At 38.6% G+C, this 21,705-nt stretch overlaps 2 protein-coding genes across 2 annotated transcripts; both read left to right on the top strand.

Annotated features, from left to right (window-relative positions):
- Window positions 1–138: 138 nt before the first annotated feature.
- On the top strand, window positions 139–6,997 carry LOC149731508 (uncharacterized). The gene is made up of 11 exons (XM_089884815.1): window positions 139–503; window positions 561–701; window positions 754–909; window positions 1,290–1,403; window positions 3,228–3,380; window positions 3,909–4,073; window positions 4,368–4,559; window positions 4,978–5,130; window positions 5,577–5,744; window positions 6,270–6,395; window positions 6,804–6,997. The coding sequence occupies exons 1-11, from the start codon at window positions 440–442 to the stop codon at window positions 6,890–6,892; spliced, it is 1,521 nt and encodes a 506-aa protein (XP_089740941.1). The 5' UTR covers window positions 139–439; the 3' UTR covers window positions 6,893–6,997.
- Window positions 6,998–16,591: 9,594 nt separating this feature from the next.
- Window positions 16,592–21,231, top strand: LOC149731507 (uncharacterized). The gene is made up of 10 exons (XM_089884817.1): window positions 16,592–16,733; window positions 17,099–17,620; window positions 17,879–17,989; window positions 18,284–18,439; window positions 18,669–18,839; window positions 19,160–19,327; window positions 19,576–19,737; window positions 20,000–20,143; window positions 20,376–20,501; window positions 20,755–21,231. Exons 2-10 carry the CDS (start codon window positions 17,458–17,460, stop codon window positions 20,850–20,852), a joined length of 1,299 nt encoding a protein of 432 aa, XP_089740943.1. The 5' UTR covers window positions 16,592–16,733; window positions 17,099–17,457; the 3' UTR covers window positions 20,853–21,231.
- The last annotated feature ends 474 nt before the right edge of the window (window positions 21,232–21,705 follow it).

The following is a 21,705-nucleotide window of genomic DNA, read 5'->3' as shown; positions in this document are numbered from 1 at the left end:
TGCGTTTCATTTATAAGGTATAGTCAGGAGTTGGTAGGCGGGGCTTGCTAAATTTTTCAAGTCGTTTTTTTCGAACCTGAAACTGTTCGCCAATTTAAAACGGGCCGTAGAAAACCAACGCAAAGTTTTTCGCTTTGTTACAATCTTTGCTGGGGACTGAATTCGCTTCTAAAACGGATTAAAACTCGCGATTTGCGTAAAAACGGAGCCGTACAAAAGGTTGGAAATAATTGTTTACCAAAGCAGTCAGCATCCCTACGGGTGGTATGGCTCCCACAGTTGTTGTCGGTTGCGTTGGTTACAGTTTTCAAATCCCAGTTTATCAAATTTGTCTTCATAAAAAAATCCAGTTCCGTACGATATTGCTCGATGAACAGTAAAGGTATAAGGTTAAACAGTAGTTTTAATTTTGTTTAGAAAATTTATCTTTTGCCTATATATGCTAGTTGTTATGAACGGTTTCAGTTACTTACTGCTTCTATTTGGAGTTGTTTCCACCGCAGGTAAATTTTAGTGTGACGTTTTTAAGGTTGAATACTTTCACCTTTTTTTACAAGCAGGTCTTGAGTGCAGAAACTGCATTGCTAACGACAATTACCGAGGCGAAGCAGGTTTAAATGACGATTGCTATGATAACCCGCTTAATGTACAAACGCAAACGTGCACTGGTCACTGCTACACAAGATTTTCAGTTCAAGATGGTAATGATGCGACAAACCTTTCAGAAAACAGAATTAAAACTAATTTTTGCAGGTATTCCGACTTCTGTAAGTCGAAGGTGTTCTCCAGCCAGCTTACCCACGATTACCCATCTTTGCGTGGTGTCATTTGGATCCAGCCTTGACATTGCTACCACTGCTTGCTCGTATTATTGCAACGACGGCGACAACTGCAACGATCTTACAACCAGTATATAAATATATCTATCATAAGTGATTAAATGAATATGACTTATTTATTTCGCACTGAGGGCAACGAAAGCCGTTATAATAGGCCTATATCATTGAACTGGTGTTTTGTTTCACAGACCTAGTGCCAGTTTTGGACACATAGCTTTGTGGGTGTTTGTTTTTTTCTGTATGGCTGACAATTCAAAAAAAAAACAAGTAACCACTGGGTTGGAGCAATTTTGGTTAAAGTGGCTTGCCCAATGACACACATAAACTTAAAATGGTATAGCAGCCTCAAACGGGTAAACTCTGGGTCAGGAAACAAACAGGCTAACCACTTTAAATTGCAAGACTTAATAGGCAGAACAGCTTTAACTACATACGATACATTCCCTCCAGGAAACTTGATAACTTGCCCCAACAACTGCGGTTACATCAGTAAAGGTTATTGCGATTATTTTACTGGAAATTGCGTTTGTGCTGAAGGTTACCAAGGAACCAACTGTTCCACAGGTAAATATACAATGTTAACATCTTTATTTTCTTTAACCTAGTTAAGTATTTTTTTAGAGTTTAAATGTGTAGAAGGGTGGGATATTTTTTATTATATTATATCGTTCCATTTAGTGGTAAACAAAGAATTTTTACAGAATTATAAAACCGTATAGCCCGTGACTCTAAAAAATCATTGTTCAATGGTTATAACATGACCAGAAAGTGTAATACTCTAAGTTTAACGCCTAACGGTATCCCATCTTACCCCAATACATTCCATTATGTTCGTACACACCGTGTACATATTTAGCCCGTTCACATGGCCAAACGAAAAAGAGACTTTTCCAAACTTGGCCAGGCCAAAAAAAGAGGCAATTTTTGGCCAGAATTGACGTGCGTTCACATGGCCATTTGGCCTCGTTTTCTTAAACGTCGAAATTGAATATTTTAATTCTCCCCACATGTACGCAATATATTTAATCAATATTTTCCCATAGTTAAGAGTGATTTTAAATTTAGAATTACTACTGCCAAAAAAGAAAAGTAGTCGAAACCATCATAAACACTTTAAAAAATGTATTGTCCACAATGTATTAATATACATATAACACAAACACACATATAAATATATCTAATATACACAACAGATGCTAGTCCCACTTAACTTTTTTCTCTAACTTACCACTTAGTCATGTTATAAATTGAGATTCCTTGTGTCTGCTGAATCAATTTGTAATATAGCACAGGTTCTTTGTTTTAGTTTTATTGAAAAGTATAACCAAACACAACTCCATGAAAACAATAACAAAAGTGCATTTCATGTACAAAATAAAACAGATTGTGCTTTTAAAGGCATGTGCTTTTAAAGGCATTGAAAGTAAATAATAATAACCGCTTTGATTATACACATATGTGCACAAAATACACACACATTGTGTTTTACTATTACACTGGTTTGTGGTAAAGCAAAGATTAGTTTGTTGCTTTGATTTAGCAGCCCAGTACTATGTATAATGTCAGTACTGTGTATTATGTTATGTATGTTGTCTTTTCTTCAAATGATGGGTTTACAAATCACTCTCCAAACTGATACATGTAATTCACACACTCTTTCGTTTCCATCTTGCTTCTAAATGTACCGGTGTTGTCGACAATTTTTCTGCAGAACAAATTGAGCATATGTTCAACCTGTTTTACATTACACAACACAAACTCATGACATATACAAACATACCTTCTACAAACTCTTGGTCCAGTAGTGATTAAGACACAAATTTAATGTGCTGCTGTCCACCATCCATTTTGATCAATATTTTAAAGTAAATGTTTCAACATACAATTTTTTACTTAAAAAATCATTATTTCAACTACATCTGCATTATGGCAGTTTGATTAATAATTGTTCAGTAGCACCACACATCCTTTCTCATTGCCAAATTAGGATCATCATTCCTGTACAAACTATATTCGGTACTGTTTCTTATACTAAATGCATCCTAAAGATAGAAAAACTTATTGTTTGTAGCTGAAACTTCGTATTTGGTTGAAAACCATATATATTAAACTAGTTTATAACTAAACATTGTCTAAACCCTCACTGCAAGTAGTAAAACAAGCACCCGCAACCTCAAAGCTAAATGTGAACTGACGCGCGCGCCGTGAAATGCCTCTTTTTTTCGAGACTTTTCTCGTCTGGACCACCTCGCGACTTGGTCCGAATTTGCCGTCTTTTTTGAAAGTGACTCAGCAAATATTTGCCGCTTTTTCCGAAAAAAAAGCGGTATGCCTTCTTTTTTTTGGCCATGTGAACGGGCTAATTGTGACCGTATACAATTTCCACAGAGATAGTTGTCCCACCAATATACCGAAGTTGTGTGCAATGTAACGGTGCAACCGATGAATCGTGTGAAACAAACACACAAGGATCGCCTTGTCCAGAAACGACTTTGACCCAGCCTTACTGTTCGTCGTCGAAAACCAGCACAATTGACAAATGTGAGTTGATGTATATATGTAGTAGGGTGGGGTAAGATGGGACACCTTTTCCTTCTATTTTTTCGACCTATTTGGTAACAAACAAAGAACATTTAACGAATTATAAAATGTATCCTCACGACTTCCATGGACCGTTGTTAATTGTTTAAAACACGATCAGGATATTTAAATATCATGTGCAAGTTGTCCCATCTCACCCCACGGTACTCTATATAGTAGGGTGGGGTATGATGGGACGTCTTTTAATTCTCTTTTCTGGTCCCATCTGGTAGTAAACAATGAATATTTTTTAATTATACACAACCGTAGCCCCGCGACTTTCAATGAGCGTTGTTTTTTGTTCAAAATTCCATCAGGAAATACAGGAATTGGGTGCTAATGGTATCCTATTTTACCCCACAGTACTAATCAATAACGTATTGTACCACTTACTGCCCGTACAAAGGTGTCAACATTATCTGCAAAATCTACTAAAGAAATATACTAGAACATTCATAAAATTGTTTTGTCTGACATAATCTTTTTTAGCTGGCCTCGTTATCCGAGAAGTCGTCACACGCGGTTGTACAGCGCGGTTTACTTACGAAGACGAATGTTTCTTCTCCGCACCAAACGATAATGTGTTCTCATCCGAATACACGGAGCATACCTGCAACTCAATGTGCGACACTGATAACTGCAACACGAATACCCGTATGTATGTTTGCTATAGTAGAGTGGGGTAAGATGGGACATGTTTCCATTTCATAGATAAGATACAGTATAGGATGGATTAGAACATGTTTTCATTCTCATCTCACCATTTGGTAGTGCACAAAAAGTATTTACAAAATTTTATAAACAGTGGCACTGCGACACTAAAATATTGTCATTATAGTTGTTCAAAAGCGATAGAAAATATGAAGCTTTGATGCTAACGGTATCCCGTTACTACACATTACTATATAATGGTTAATACTCAATAAATCACATATAACAACTATGTAGCAAACGGAGTGATTGACGGCGACGAGTCGAAGCCATTATATTGCTTCCAATGCACAACAAGCAGTGAAAGCGATGGTAGTCAACAAAGTTCGCCCTGTCAGGCGCAACTAACTCGATGTCCATCAGACAGCACACACTGCGTATCGACTGTTGTGTATTATATCTCGGAAAGTACGGATCGTAACTATCAAGGTATAATATATCACTTAGGATGTATATAATTAGTGTATTAGTGTATATATAAGCAATTAAAGTAATATACAGTATGAAAGGTGAATATGGGACACTAATTCTATTTCTCGTCCCATTTGGTAGTAAACAAAAATACCCAAAAAGCTATAAAACCGTATCCTCACGATTCTTCTAGGGCGTTGTTAATTGTTCAAAAATCGATCAGTTTATTTGAATATTATGTGCTAAAGGTGTTCCATCTTACCTCACACTTCCATCTTACCCCACTACATGATGTGTACTGTCGGACATATTCCGTTTAAAATCGTAGGAATACGGTTATATAACATTGTAAATATTCCCTGTTTACTAAATGTTACGGGAAAAGAGAATAAAAACGTCGACCGGGCTATCCCGATCAACTATACTAATATTGCAGTAAACCCGAGTTACCAATTGAAGAGCATTAACCGTGGTTGTGCGTCGGCTCCAAGGATCAAAGGTTGCGAATCTTATACGATCGGTTCGTTAAATGCCTTTAACGTGACTTGTCAAGAAAGCTGTCAAACCGACGGGTGTAACACTGGGTGGCGTAAGTAACTCTATATGTTAACTTGTACTGCAGTATCGAATAGCGCTGCACTTTTGAAGCGGCATAGGTGAATTGTTCAAGGCTGGATGATGCTACAATTGTGAGCGCATATGTCTTTGGGTAAGACACTTAACAGCAATTGTCCAAACTAGTGGTCCTTTATGTGTTCTCTAAATGGTCAACCATACAATAAAAAATCCACCAAAAATATCACTTACATTCGTTGTAAGTAGGTACAACGTGTATAAAACAGAACAACCGTGTTATAACGACTGCTGTTGTCCCACCACGCGAGGATAAATAAGTTACATTCATTCATACAAAAGTATCTGTGTCTTTTCATTGCAAAAATGCACACCATATATCAACGTAAAAAGAAGATGAAAAGCACATATAAGTCACAACTTGAATACAAGTTTCAATGTAAATGCATTTTGTAACCTTAGCTTCCAGGCCACGTTGTTCTATCTGCACAAGTGCGGTTACTGGTCAAAGCAACAATGCGATGAGTTCGGGTTACGATAGCTGTCTAATCAACCCCCCTCTTGGTACGAGTTGTCCATTTCCCTACCAAAGCTACTGCGTTGCTTCTGTTACGAAATCAGGTTCAGGAAGTAAGTAAAGAAGTGTCGGTAAAGAATTCTCCCCCTATGTTATCCGCTAACCTCTAACCTCTCACCCCTATTAATATTAAACTCATATGCAGTGGCTGGGGTTGGCTGGGACACAGCGGTCTATGGGAGTCATGAAGATGGTTTTGTAATTCTTTGAGTGTCCTTATTTGTTTACTACTATAAGGGACAATATATAATAAGCGCCAACTACCAACCTATAACACTTCCCACCGCATAATGAGTAATGTACTAGAGGATTCTTTACTATAGTGCCAAAAAAAGTGTTGCTACCCAATTTTCAAACTAATATATAGTAGTGTGGGAGAAGATGGAACACCTTTTCACTCTATTTTCTCGTCTCATTTGGTAGTAAACAAAGAACTTTCAACGAATTATAAAACCGTATTCTTACGGCTCCCTTTTATATAGACCGTTGTTAATTGTTTAAAACACGATCAGGATATTTTTATATTATGTGCTAAAGATGTCTCGTCTTCCTCCACCCTAACATACCCAATTTTTCAGATAGCGGCTTCACGGCTAGAGGATGCAGTAGTTATAATATAGGCAACGCTTGCAAATATATTGGCGATGAAACTTTTTCTTACCAAGTTTGCAATCGAAGCTGTACAACCAACAACTGCAATATGGGTTAGTATAGGCTACAATGTTTTCCTATGTGCGTGTTTAAAATCGTTTAATAAATATGATTTAACTGCTAACAATAATAAGAATATAGACATGCTACCAAATGGTATGCTGCTATGCAAATGGTCTAGTAGAGATTAGGGTGGTGGGAGACGGGACATATTAACAACGGTCTACAGGAGTCGTGAGGATACAGCTCTATAATTTTTTTTAATGTTCTTTGTTTACTACCAAATGGGATGAGAAAATAGAACGAAAAGGTGTCCCACCTCCCCGATTCTATACTGTAATAATGTTTAATTAAAATAATATCACAATAACCCACTGTGACGTCATATAGGTCCAGACTAATCCAGTGTTTAAGGTTTTGCATAGTTTACCCATAAATGTTTTAAAAGTTTGCATTTTCAGGAGATATTGGTTCAGGTTCTGCTGCACTTACGCACCATATGTGGTTACCTGCAATTCCCCTTCTTTGCTTGTTGATTCTCAGACAATAAAATTTGATCATGTTTACTGTTGAGCATGTTATCGCGCATATATAATTCAATCGTTTCATTTTGTATTAAAGAGTTTTTAGAACGTAGTAAAATCACTTTAAGATATATTCAAGAGTCATTATTATCATTTCGGTTGCAAAAGTTGCTGCAAAATAAAACTTGTATGCAAATGTTGCAGTTTTCAGCACACAGATGTAATTACACAAACTTTTGGCGATGTTACAAACAGGTACAACTCTGAAGTTAAGTGTGGGCCTATGCTGTCCTTGATATATTTTTATCTTAAACAAATTTGTTATGAAGTTCATCAAAGAAATTTCAAAAAAAGGTCGTATGTACCACATAAAAAACATGTAGCCTACAGTTGCCAATGCCAATTTCGAAGGTAATTGCAAATAGGCCTATAAACTCGTGTTAAAAATGGAAACAGGACTACATCATATTTATGCAGATTCAAAATTAAACAGAAATCGAGGTCGTGAATCTATATACTCATATATATAATGGTATAAAGTCAGGATTCTGATGTGTGTTACATTTTCAAGGTTTTTATATCTGTATTAAACAGCTAACTTAAAAATGATGAAGAGGCTTTTCTTCGTTGCTGCATTTGCCACTTTCTTTTTTACTGCGGAGTCGGGTACGCATTATCTAGTTGTACAGAAGGGGAGGAAGATGAGACATATTTTACTTCTGTTTTCTCGTCTTTGGTAGTGAACAAAAAGCATTCAAAGAATTATAAAACTGTATCCTCACGACTCTCGTGTTAATTGTTTAAAAAAATCAGGATATTTAAATATTATGTGCTAGAGGTGTCTCATCTTCCCCCACCTTACTATATAAATAAAACTGCATTGAATTTTGTTAAAACAAAATTTGCTATTTTGTACGAGAATATAACGCTTTTATTTTTTAAACATTTTTGTCATTTTCAGGTTCGTCCTCAAGAAAGTACTGTGCTGAATGCTCCGGGACCAGTTCACCTTTAGGATCGAGTTCGCAGTACGACTTATGTATGAACACCCCTTCATATTATGTCGGCCATTACTGTCCATCATACTATGACTACTGTGTAGGCGTTTTTGTTGACTATGGCCCAGCAGGTAAGTGAAAAAAAGGTGGAGCTTTTATTTCTTTGACTTTGGCATTTTTCAGTTGGGTCATTCGTGGCCAGGGGCTGCAGCAAACAAAGTATTGGGAACGGGTGCATGGACATAACATCTGATGATAACAACACGCTTAACGATTATCGCGTTTGTACAAGTTCGTGCAAGTTCGATAATTGCAACATTGGTAAGTAAGCGAAAATGTAGAATGATATTTTTAATGATTTAACTCTTTTTTACATTACGAACGAACTTTCTCATAACCTGGGCAACGACTGGTTATATAAATAGATACTCGATACTGCTACCATTCTGTGGGCAAGTGCAGTGTACCCTTGGTACATTTTACCGTCATTACTTAAAGTTATAAATCCAGTAACGTAAAATTCACCTAAATTTATTTTTAGGAGACATCGGATCGGGTGCTGCAACTCTCTCGTATGAAATGTGGTTACCTGTGATTGTCCTTCTTGGCTTGTTGATTCTAAGGCAATAAAGTCGTTCGTGTATACTCACTTTGTCATTGCCGACAGTTACACGTTTTTGTTTCTAATCCGACGGTGTAATTTCGTAAGGAATTTGGTTTAATTTTAAGCGGCTATTAAATAAATTGTGCAGCGAACCAAATACATTTTTCTTATAAATCAAAATATTTCAGAATAAACATAGCCGATGCCAGACAGAGATATACAAACAAATATTTTGGGGAAATCCATTTATCTCGTCAGGAGCTAGAAAACCTTGTTTACAAATGGCAAACAACAACACAAAATCGCGTGTAAGGATCATCACGATTGATATTGTGATTCATATTATTTATATGGAGAAATATGGCAGACGTTATACAGTGGGGAAAGATGGATTACCGTTCGCACCTAAGTCTCATACTTTCTGATCGAAATATATTCTTTGTTTGCTACCAAATGGGGTGAGAGAATAGAATAAAAACGTGTCCCATCTTATACCCCACCCTACTATACTATGTTGCAGATGTGGCAATTTCTGATCAGGAATCTGTTTCATTAAGTTTAAACGTGTGGTGGACCATGGCCTACTAAAGGTATTTTTAAGTAGGACACGTTAAAAAAATGTGTGCGGGGTAATAAATACCACCCACGACCCGACGGCACAAAAATAAACGATTAGCAGTTTAAGTGTTGCACTTGAAATTTGAATTTGTCTAAACAATCGCATTTAAAATATCATGCCAACGAAATAGATGGGAGGTTCATGAGCACGAAGAACAAACAAGTTTGACCGGATATAGACGAGCCGGGCTTGGGTAACCAACATATTTTATCTTAGCATTTAAGATTTACTTAACGACGGTATAACCTACGGCCCTTGCTACGATTGTAAGAACTTTACCCGTTCCGGTAGACCATGTTCGTCTCCACACGATGAGTACTGTGCAACTATTAACATCGATTCAAATAGACAGTAAGTATTTCAGTTTCTGTCATGTTCCAGCAATTTTCCTTGGATCTTATTATTTGTAGGAGATTTATAACCAGATACTGCAGCCCCTATGATATTAGAAACTCCTGTGAAACTATTGGCAATTAGATTTACTCTTACAAGATTTGTAACAGAACCTGTACGACCGACAACTGCAATGGGGGTTAAATGTGTGACCATTAAATGTTTTAGGTTGGTTGAAGGTACAATTAGTACTGTTGGGTAAGATAAAAGTACCTAGCACATGGTTACATTTAACACAGAAACCCATATTTTCTAAGCTATTAAGAGCGCTGTTTTGGAGTTGCGGGTATAACATACGGTTAACTCTGCAAATGTTTATCGTTCACTAGTATACCAAATGCGGCAATGAAACAGATTGAAAATGCCTTATGTAACTCCAACCTATCGTGGATATCAGTTTCATTGGTTACCCTTTGCTTATTAATTCCAAGCTTCTAATTATGCTTTGTATATACTGTTTCAAATTAACCAGGTATAAACTCTTGATTAGCACACGATAAAGTATTTGTAGACAATAATTACGTAAGTTGCCGGTGTTAAATAATTTTACTGTGTTGCTTTTGTTACGTAAAGTGTGGTCCGGGACGCTGCTCTAACGGCCTACCGCGACTGACCAGACTGATGTAGGATTTCTTAACAGTTTAATAACATATAAAAACTACTATAATAAAACGATTAGAACGGTAAGGATAACGCTCAAACGCTATAAAGTTTTGACCAACGTAACTGAATACAACAACGTTACAACCACGTTAATCCAATACACAATACAACGTTTCTACACCATATACACAACGAGAACTGCCGATCTTATGCAATCTTTGGGCTGATGCAAGTCAAACAGAAGAAAAAGGCGCACTCGCGCCACGACGACCAATCATGCTTAGAGGTTAACAAGCGCGAGACGTATCAATTCAACACAAAAGCCAAACACAAAATGGAAGTAAATTGGGAAACAACACACAAGAACGCCACAGCAAACCACACACAAAAACCAAAACCGTTCAACGCTAAACGAAACAATACGTTACACTCCCCCACTCATAATGATCCTACTCCTGGAGGATTTTTAACAATACAACAACAACAACAAAAAAAATTATAAATAAAAAACATCATCCGGGTAGCGTGTTGATCTGTGTTTTACGCGCACCGGCCGCGCACCAGCCGTGCCTTCGGAACAGATCCCATCGGTACCAAGGCTAGCTCCCCTCATCGTCGCGCTCGTCATCGCGCTCGTCATCGCGCACATCGGTCGTCGAGGGTTCCGCCGTGTGACTTAATACATGGCCCCAGTAGGGTAATGACGGTTGTGGTCGCGGTGATGGTTGCGTCTCGTCGCAACTGTTTCCATTTCTGTTTGCCCAACTTTGCCAAGGAACCGTTGTGGGCTTAAGCCTGTTGTAGTGTACCGTTTGTTGTTTGCCGTCGCTATCTTGTATAACGTAGTTGACTGGGCCATGACGTTTGATAATCTGAAAGGGGCCTTTGTATGGAAGATGAAATTTTTTGCATTTTCCAACCGGCACCGCTGGGTTAGTTAACAAAACTACGTCACCGAGATTCATTTCGACTCCGTGTTTCTTTTTGTCGTATTGATTCTTCATTCGTTCCCGTTGCTGTTCTAATTTCTCGCGAACTACTTCTTCTGCCAATAATAGTTGTGCCTGTAACTCTTCTAAATTTTCTCCGGCTGTGTGGTTTAGTGTCGGATTCATCAAGTCTGCTGGGAGGCGAAGTGTTCGACCTGTCAACAGAAAATGAGGTGCGACGCCAGTGCTCTCATGCTTACTTGAATTGTAAGCGGCTACCACGGCTGACAATGCATTGTCCCAGCCCTTCTCGTCCTTTTGAACGTAGTTTCGGATCATGGCAGTTATTGTTTTATTATTACGCTCAACTCCACCATTGCATGCCGGATGATAAGCCGTGCTGCGAGTTTTATTACTCCCCATGAGTTGAACGAACTCCTGAAACAATTTACTCTCAAAATTTGTACCTCGATCCGAGTGTATAGTTTCTGGCACTCCATGTACGGTGAACCATCGATGGTACAACAGGCTTGCTGTCTCCTTCGCTGTCTGTCGACGCATTGGCCAGGCTCGTACATACTTGGTGAACACATCACAGGCGACGAGTATGTATTGGAACCCTAGTGATGTCATTGGGAGGGGGCCAAGGACGTCAATCTCGATCCGCTGCAACGCTCTTGTTTCCTGTGATGGTACTAAAGGTGCGGTTAAATTTTTGGTCGGTCTTTTGTTCAGTCCACAGGTTTTACACTGCCGACAATAGGTTTGAACATACTCTCGCCACTGTGGCCAATAAAATCGTTCCGAAATCTTTCCCAGAGTCTTTGTCATTCCCAGATGTGCCCCACCGTGTGCTACATCGTGAAGGGAAAACAAGATTTTCGGACGTAATTCCTGTGGTACTACAATTTTATCTGTTACACAGCCGGGTATGGTACTGACATCGCCTCTTACGTATATAACATCGTTTTCGAGTCTTAATTTCTGAAACAGGGTCCAATAATGACGAGATTCTGAGGGTAGTTTTTTAACTTTACAGTATTTGGGTCTGACTCCACGTTCTAGCCAGCTAAAAACCGGGGCCAGACATTCATCGCTACGCTGGGCTTCGCGTAATTCGGTCAAAGGGCAGCCCCATGAAGTAAGTAAATCAATTCCACATACCTTGCGAATTTCATTTTTGTTGCTTGATATCTTTTCCTCCTTGACGTTGTACGGACAGTTGTCGCCCTCGTCTCGTCGACTCAACGAATCAGCGTTCTTGTGTTTGACTCCTGGGCGATGTACAATCTCGAAGTTGAATTGGGCCAAGTATTCTACCCAACGGGCACATTGCGCGTAGATTTCCCGAGATTTCCATAGCCATCGGAGAGATGCGTGATCTGTTCGTAGTGTAAACTTCCGGCCTAAAAGATAGCATTTAAATAGTTTTGTTGCAAAGATTACTGCGAGTAACTCCTTTCGCGTGGTAGAGTAGTGTCGTTCTGCTTTCGTGAGTGTCCTGCTACCATATGCCACCACATGTTCTTTCCCGTCAATGACTTGTCCAAGCACGCATCCCAGGGCGTGGTCAGAAGCATCTGTGTCTACTATGAAAGAACGAGAAAAGTTAGGGTATTGCAGTATAGGGGCTACAACCAGCATATCTTTTAGAGCGGAAAATGACTGTTGACATTCGTCTGTCCATTCGAACTTGCGTCCTTTCTCTGTAAGCTTATGCAACGGTGCGGCAGTTTTTGCATAATCCTTTACAAACTTCCGATAATACGAAGTCAAACCAACAAACTGACGTACCTGTTTCACTGATCTGGGTACCGGCCACGAAGCTACAGCTACAATCTTGTCCGGATCACAGGCTATGCCATCTTTAGAGACAATGTGTCCAAGAAATCGAACCTTTTCTTCGAACAGGTTGCACTTCGATGGTTTCAGAGTGAGTCCCGCATCTTCGATTCGGTTCAGCACTTCATCTAATCGTTGTAAGTGTTCATCGAAATTGCGTCCATACACAACGATATCGTCCAGATAGGCCAACACTCCCTTCCATTCCATACCTGTTAATACTATTCGCATAAGATTTTGAAATGTGGCTGCGGAATTAGAAAGGCCCATTGGCATTACGGTAAATTCAAACAGTCCCGCGTGACTAGCAAACGCGGTTTTCTCTGTTGAATCTGCATCCATTGGTATTTGCCAATAGCCAGATTTTAAGTCCAGCGTTGAAAAGAAAGTGGATCCGGCCATTTCGTCCAAGCTGTCATCGACGCGTGGTATAGGGTAACTGTTTTTCTTAGTTACCTCATTTAGCTGGCGGTAATCAATGCAAAAACGTGGCTCACCCGACTTTTTCCTCACCAAAACAATTGGACTTGACCACGGAGAAGTTGAAGGTTTTATCAAGTTCTGACTTCTCATTTCCAAAATTATATCCTCGATCTGCTGTCGCGTGTGGTGTGAGGTTCTTCTTGGGGGCTGCCTTATCGGTCTTGCGTCTCCCGTGTCGATGTTGTGTTTTACCCAGTTCGTCTGACCTAAATCTGTGCTCGAAACAGAAAAAGCATTGGTATGGTCGTGCAACAGGCGTTCTACGGCTTTCCTCTGTTGTTCATTAAGTTTGTCACTGAGGTTCACGCCGTCGACCACCAACTTATGTTTAGTTACAGCAGATTGATTAAGGTGTTTGCGGGAAACTGATGCGACACTGCGCCTTGGAGCGTTTCGTTCGTACGCGGTTTCTCTTTTGTTACATCCTAGTACTACACAAGTACTAGGGGGACAGTCCGACACATCACCATACGCAGATGTGGGAACAATGGATGCAATCCGCACTCCATTCGGTATACACACAGGATCATTCGTAAAATTTGCCAATTTTACATGTACTTCATTATTTTTAACTGTCGTAATACCGTTGGCCGTCAATAAACCGAACCGAGAGCAAAACTGCTCGTTTCTTTCGACAAACGCCGGGAATTCTGGTGTAAGTTCATTATTTACTCCATGTCGATTGAATAAAGCACGTACTATTACCTCTGTAAACGCAGGAACTTCGACTTTTTCAGTTACACATACTTCATGACACTCCGGGATATAAGGTTTGGACAAGAGTGGGACGTTGGATTTCGGCGTAGACATCAAGTTTGATCTATAACACAAACGGCAATGATTTTGTTGCAAAAAGTCCAATCCCAGAATGAAATCGTACGAGATATCTCTCGCAACGTACACCTCGGATAACGTTTTCAAACCGCCGATAACTAGTGTTAGTTTCGTTTTACCCAGTACAGTCACCGATCTACCATTCGCACCAACGAATTTAACATTAGGAGGAAGTGGAGACAATCCGTTTTGGGGTTTCAAATCCATATATTTATCATAATGTAATAAAGTTACAGCTGAACCAGTATCTACGAGAGCGGGAAGCATCATATTCCCGATCATAACGTTTGTAAAGCGGTATAGGCTCACCGTTTCTTCGTTTCCTGTTCTTTTGGTTCGTATCTCATTTCTTGCGGAGTCAGCACGAATATTTCGTCCTGTCGAATGCACCCTGCTGTAAGGTTCTCGGTTATTGAAATGTCCATTTCTCACAACATTATCAGAAATCGTACTGTTCCTTACCCTTGGTTGTAAGTTTGGGCAAAATCTTCGGATGTGTCCGTACTGACCGCAACTGAAGCATTGGCGACCAGCAGTTGGGGTGGGTCGTGTTGGTACGTTTCCCACTCGTGATGCTCCAGATGAAGCTAACATGCGCTTCATGTTTTCCAATTCTAACCTCATAGTGATCAAGTCCTCCCTCGTCGTGTCTACTTGTTTTGTCACGCTTTCCTTTTTGGGAACATTCGCAATAGGAGCTACTTCCAGTACTTGAGATGAGGATTCTGAATTGATTACAAGCTCCGCTGCATCCCAGAAGTCTCGGGAGTACCCTATTTTCTTTGGTATTGAATTCGCCAGTTCTTTGTCGACCAGGCCATGCACTAACGCCAGATAGAGAACTTCGTTACGCATGCTGGTTTCCTCCTCGTCCGCGTACGCGCGGGAGCCGAGATGCTTTAGGGCGTAGACAAACTCGCGCTTGCTTTCGTCTCGCTTTTGTTGGCGAGTAAACAGCTCGGAGCGCGTCTTCTCTCGGTGAGGCGTGCCGTTGATCGCTGCAATAGCTCTTTCCACGATCGTTTTGTAGGGCAACTTGAAAATGCAAGGGTCTTTTCCCTGAATTTGCCATTTTAGTTCATTGTCTATTGTCGATATAAAGAGGTGACGCTTAACCTCTTCACTGGCTTTCACGCTCTCACAGTAAGAATTAAACAACGCCAAAAAATCCGTTATATCTCCGGTAGGCGAGTAGGACGGTGGTGTTATAAAAAGATTAAAAGCCATAATATCAAGGATAAAAATCGTAAAACGCTAAAAATACTATAAAAGCGATATAAAAAAAGAGTCGTCGTGGAGTCCTCGCTGTGCTGAAATACCTACAACAGTCAAGCGGTAACAGCGTCCTGGCAGGATCGCCAAAAGTTGTTACGTAAAGTGTGGTCCGGGACGCTGCTCTAACGGCCTACCGCGACTGACCAGACTGATGTAGGATTTCTTAACAGTTTAATAACATATAAAAACTACTATAATAAAACGATTAGAACGGTAAGGATAACGCTCAAACGCTATAAAGTTTTGACCAACGTAACTGAATACAACAACGTTACAACCACGTTAATCCAATACACAATACAACGTTTCTACACCATATACACAACGAGAACTGCCGATCTTATGCAATCTTTGGGCTGATGCAAGTCAAACAGAAGAAAAAGGCGCACTCGCGCCACGACGACCAATCATGCTTAGAGGTTAACAAGCGCGAGACGTATCAATTCAACACAAAAGCCAAACACAAAATGGAAGTAAATTGGGAAACAACACACAAGAACGCCACAGCAAACCACACACAAAAACCAAAACCGTTCAACGCTAAACGAAACAATACGTTACACTTTTTTGTTACTTCCTGTTGCTTTAAGGGATATATAGTTGTGTCTTTGCGTGGCGAGTTGTAAAATTTAATTCGTAGAATAAAATATATACTATACATGATTGAAACCCTTTTATCATATATGCCTAACAGTCAAACTGCTAAAATTGCCAAAAAATGTTGTCAATGGTACTGTATGCGGCAAACGGCAATTCCAATCAGCATAAATTGGCTATTTACGGTTAAATTATTAAGATAAGGTAGGCTATATATGTAAATGTGGTCTATGGGCACATGATCGTACACTGTGGCAAGATAACACTTGGTAATAAATTAACACCAACTCAAACAAACGTGGAATTCCAAGGCCTTATCCGGCTTGCTTTGTTCGTTTACTTTTGTTATCTTTATCTAAAACAAACATAGCTTGAAAAAAGGCAGACAGCCCAACTAATTATAAGGTAATTTACAAAGAAGCTAGGTAGTTTGTCGTTATGTGGCCGACTTCTTAAGTTCCCATCATACGAGAAAGGTATTTTAAACGCACCCATTTAGTTCAGTATCGAATAAATAGTGGCCATTTATTTTATGCAGACGACTAAACACAGCAACAGGATTTTTTGTATACTATTTTTTTTGCAGACAGGCCTTACTGTATTAGTTGCATAACTACTTTTTAATAATGATGAAAATACTGTTTTGGTTGTTAGCCGTTTACAGCAGCATAATGTTCTCCAATGCTTCGGGTAAGAGATATTTGTAATTATTCATTTCAATATTCTAAATCAGTGGTTCTTAAACTTGTTTGTATGCTTTACCCTTTTAACAAAGATGCTTGTCAGATTTATCCCCAATATGTAATATTGCGCTCATTTATTAAAAAGCAAAAACAACTAATTACATCAGTTATGTTTAATGCGACAGATGCGCTTGCTTTTTGGCAACGAGTTGTTCAATGTCTGGTAAAGTACTACAATTGGCACATTTTTTCTGTCCCATTAACCGATGTGAATTTTGATTGGTAGCTTATTTCCCCCCTAAATACGAGGAATTTATCCCAAGGGGTAAAATAGAAACGCTGTTCTAAATTGTAAAATCCTTTTATCTCCAGCAATCGAATGCTACACCTGTACTGGAGGTGGCACGACAAACGATTGCGCTGATAACCCAACTTTGAATGTGACGTGTCCTTCGGAAATCCAATCTTGTTTCACTTACTTTGAAGTAGAAGATGGCAAGAAATTTATTTGTTTTTTATTTTTTTGTAATCACTTTTCTAATCCTTACAAAGAAGTTTGGATTGTTGTCATTGTTTTCCTAAACCGCCAAACAGAATGGAGGCGCAATATTTCCTTTAAATAGAAACACAAACGTAACAATAACATCAAATTTGTGTTGTGTGCAAATATATTTATTGTTGAATTTCCATAACTCGAGTGTTATTTATTTAACAACTGGTTTACAAAACATATGTTTTTAGGTTTGCCACGGTCTGTCACTCGTGGTTGCAATTTCGAAGAAATTCTGTCAAGTCAGAAGTGTACATTGGTGGTAGGAAGGCAGAACAATAATGTAGTTACTACCAGTTGTCGGTACAACTGCAAAGGAACGTTGTGCAACGATATCGTGTCTCGTAGGTTCTTGTACTCGATCACTGGCTGTTATAGTTTTTTTTTTAATTTTAAATTGCTGTTTTTTGTCCTAAAATTGCTGTTTCTTTTTTCTAGTTGTAATATTACCGTTTTTTTTTATCTGTATCTGATATTACTGTTTTTTATCTGTATCTAATATTACTATTTCTTTTTCTGGTTTCTAGTATTACTGTTTCTTTTTTTCTGGGAACTAAAAATACTGTTTTTTTGTCTGGGATCTAATCGACTGTTTCATTTAGATGATTTAAAAACGTGCGATTCTTGTGACGTCACAGGCGGTTATTGTGACTACTTCAGTAGTACATGCGTTTGTTTGGACGGTTGGGAAGGGGATAACTGCAGCACAGTCAGTAAGCTACCTCAAGCAACACTTTAAAACATCTAAATATAATACTGTGGGTTAAGATGGGATACCATTAGCACATAAATCTCATATTGCCTGGTCATGATTTGGACAATTAACACCACCCTTTTAAAGTCGTGAGGCTATACGGTTATATAATTCTGTAAATATTATTTGTTTACTACTAGATAAGACGAGAAAAAATGACAATGTCCCATCTTGTCCCATCCTTTTATATTCCCAATGTAATTAAAGTTTAAGTTGTTCAGTTTCTGACAAAACTGTTTTCCGCACATTACAGAGCCCCCACCAAAACCAGTATACCGTCAATGCGTGCAATGCGATGATACATTTGATCCGGATGATTGTGAATCTAAGACAATCACTTCACCATGTCCTGAACCTATAGATATACTGCCGTATTGCTCTTCAGCTAAAACCATCACATTAAGTAACGGTAAATTGATGAGTAGGCCTTACATATACCCCCATAAATACGTTGCACATAAAAGCTTACCACGTATGAATAAACCACCAACAACAGTGACTTTTTGGCTTAGTCTTTCTAGTTTTATAAATTAAGCTTTTTCGATGTATTTCATATTTTTTATTCGATTGGTCTGATTCAAACTGTTGTAACATAATTTAATCTTGCTCAAGTAACAATTTATATTGTATACCAACAGAGGATAGCAGCATTGTAGGTAAACCTGTTGTTTCGCGAGGCTGCACTGCCCAGTTTACTCACGAGGACGAATGTTTCTTTTCTTCTCCGAGGGATTCTTTCATGTCGGCCAAATACTCGGAGTACACTTGTACCTCTATGTGCGATACTGATTACTGCAACTCAGAATCAAGTATGTTGTTTTGATATTTTTGTCCGGATGTAAGACTGTGTCACTGCGCTGTTGATTTTATTTATTCATTCCCATATTCATTTTGTATTCGTTCATCTGTTCACTTTTCTACGCATTCATTCATTCATTCATTCATTCATTCATTCATTCATTCATTCATTCATTCATTCATTCATTCATTCATTCATTCATTCATTCATTCATTCATTCATTCATTCATTCATTTATTTATTCTTTCATTCGTTCATTCATCCATCCATTCATTCATTCATTCATTCATTCATTCATTCATTCATTCATTCTTTCTTTCATCCTTTCAGCAAACGGGGAAATCGATGGCAATGAAAAAGTTCCCCTGTACTGCCTCCAATGCGTTGGAAGTGATTGTCAAAATGGTTTGCAACCCACACGATGCCCTTCAGGAAGCACCCACTGCGTTGCTACTGTGAAGTATTACCTTTCCGAAAAGACAGACCATAACTATAAAGGTATGAGGTTATTGCTGTTTGCGTATAAATACCGCAACGCTGGTATAAATAACCTTTAATCTAACGAAAGAAAAAAGTATATGATTTTTTGGAATTTTTGATAATCGCATCACAAGCTATAACCCCCGTATTCTTAAAATATAAAAAAGATTTTTTTTTATTTGCTAATGGGCTTAGGCGTTTTGGTGATGAGCTGTCTAGTCGTATATATCAAAACTTACTCTTTTATCTACTTTCTTTAATGGTAGTGTTACCCGAGTATGAACTAAAGAGCATAGTTCGTTCGTGTGCAAAATCTTCTGTAATCAAAGGCTGCCAGAACGCTGAAATCAATAGCAATGTTCCATCTAGCGTACAGTACATCACTTGCCAGGAGAGTTGTCAAAAAGATGGCTGCAACAGTGGTTGGCGTAAGTGGTTTAACATGAGGATAAGTAAAATTAGGCACATATAGTACCACGAGGTAAGATGGGATACCGTTAGCACCTAAACCCATATTTTCTAATCGCATTTTAAACAATTTGAAACCCTCATTCAGATATAATATAGTAAATATTTTTTTGTTTACCATATTGGAACGAGAAAAGAGACAAATAATTCATTTAACCATATAACCTACTTATAACAAGATAAACAGTAACCTATGGCAAGCTCACATTTAAAAATTTTTAGCTGCTCGACCCAAGTGTTCAACCTGTCGAAGCCCTTCGAATAGCAACGACGACACTTGTCTAAACAACCCACCCCTAGGAAGGCCATGCACACACCCTTACCAAGGCTACTGTATTGCCAGCTTTATACAGTCCGGTGTAGGAAGTAAGTCTTTACGCAAACTTTCTTTATATTATCGTTTTTATTGCATTGTAAATGCACTATACGTTAGGTTACCATGCTTTTTATTAAGTTTACTTATTTTTACACTGTTTTTCTGTATGGCTGACAATTTCAACAACCTATAAGGGCCCGTACTCTCTAATCTAGAGTTCCAACTCTTGTAAATTAATCGTTAATATCTTAATAAGATTAAATATCGTTAATATTTCTTCAGACAGGGGCTTCGTGACCAGAGGTTGCAGCAACAACCACATAGGAAACGTCTGCAAGAAAGTTGGAAACGTAGATTTCTCATACAACGTCTGTAATACAAGTTGTACGACTGATAATTGCAACATGGGTAGGCAATGCATTTGTTAACGTACTTATAGTACTGTGGGGCAAGATGGGATACCGTTGGCACCCAAATCCCATATTTCTTCAGATGCGGTTATTTAATTCTGTAAATGTTTGTTTACTACCAAAACGAGAAAGGAGAGTGAAAACATGTCCTATCTTACCCACCCTAATATAGGAATGACAGCCGTAATAGTTTAATATGAATCCTATACTTGAACTAAAGAACTGAATCATTTGTTATTGTTGTATTTTAGGTCCCATTGGCTCCGCAACAGCAGTGGTAAATTCAAGGTTGTTCATTTTGGTGTCATTCGCTTTGCTGTGTTTATTTCTAGACGATATCTACTGCTAATACGAAGCCTTTGTCATTTGTAGGAATGTCTTGCCGTAAATATACCGTAGCCTACATATCTTATCTGTGCTGGAACTGCTCATCTTTGGTTATGTGTATATAACATTTAATTAATACGATTGATTGTTAATTGGCTTTTAACTGATTCCGATCGTTGTAATGTCAACGTTACTGTGTTTTTTCAGTCGTTTTCGTAAAGGACTATATATGAAATTACAAGCAGACTACATACGAGAGGTTTCATAGGCGGTGACGCACATGCTGCGTGTTATATTGCAGTAATTGGTATACGTCACTTGTTGGACATATAGTAGCCATAAATAGTAGGGTGGGGGGAGATGGGACACCTTTTTATTCTATTTTCTCGTCCCATTTGGTAGTAAACAAAGAACATTGAAAGAATCGTGAAACGTATTCTAGCGACTCCCACAGCAGACCGTTGATAATTTCTTAAAGCACGATCAGGATATTTGGATATTTTGTGATAAAGGTGTTCTGTCTTCCCCCACTCTACTATACATCATTTTCGCCGAACAGCTACCATTGTGGGCATATGCGTTTTAATGTGCAAGACACTAGATGGCATTTGCTCCAACCCAGTGGTCCTTATGAGTTAGGAGGTTATGCAATATAAACTATAGTACGGTGTGCTATTATTCCTTATTATGGTTGTTTAAAGTAGCGGTTATAGGTTTAACCAGAGTCCGTATATAAACAGACACTGATTTTAACGTGTTTCATTCTGATATATACGGTTCTTAATCTCCTCAATTTCTGTTATATTATATCTATGCTTGGCGTATTTAAAACCACCATGCGTTACAAAACCGCCATTATTCTATTTCTCTTTGTT

The sequence above is a fragment of the Ciona robusta genome, chromosome 9 (genome assembly GCF_009617815.1).
Source record: "Ciona robusta chromosome 9, ASM961781v2".
NCBI classification, from domain to species: Eukaryota; Metazoa; Chordata; class Ascidiacea; order Phlebobranchia; family Cionidae; genus Ciona; species Ciona robusta.
Note: the sequence above shows the minus strand (reverse complement) of the source record. Positions and strands in the feature narration are given on the sequence as shown.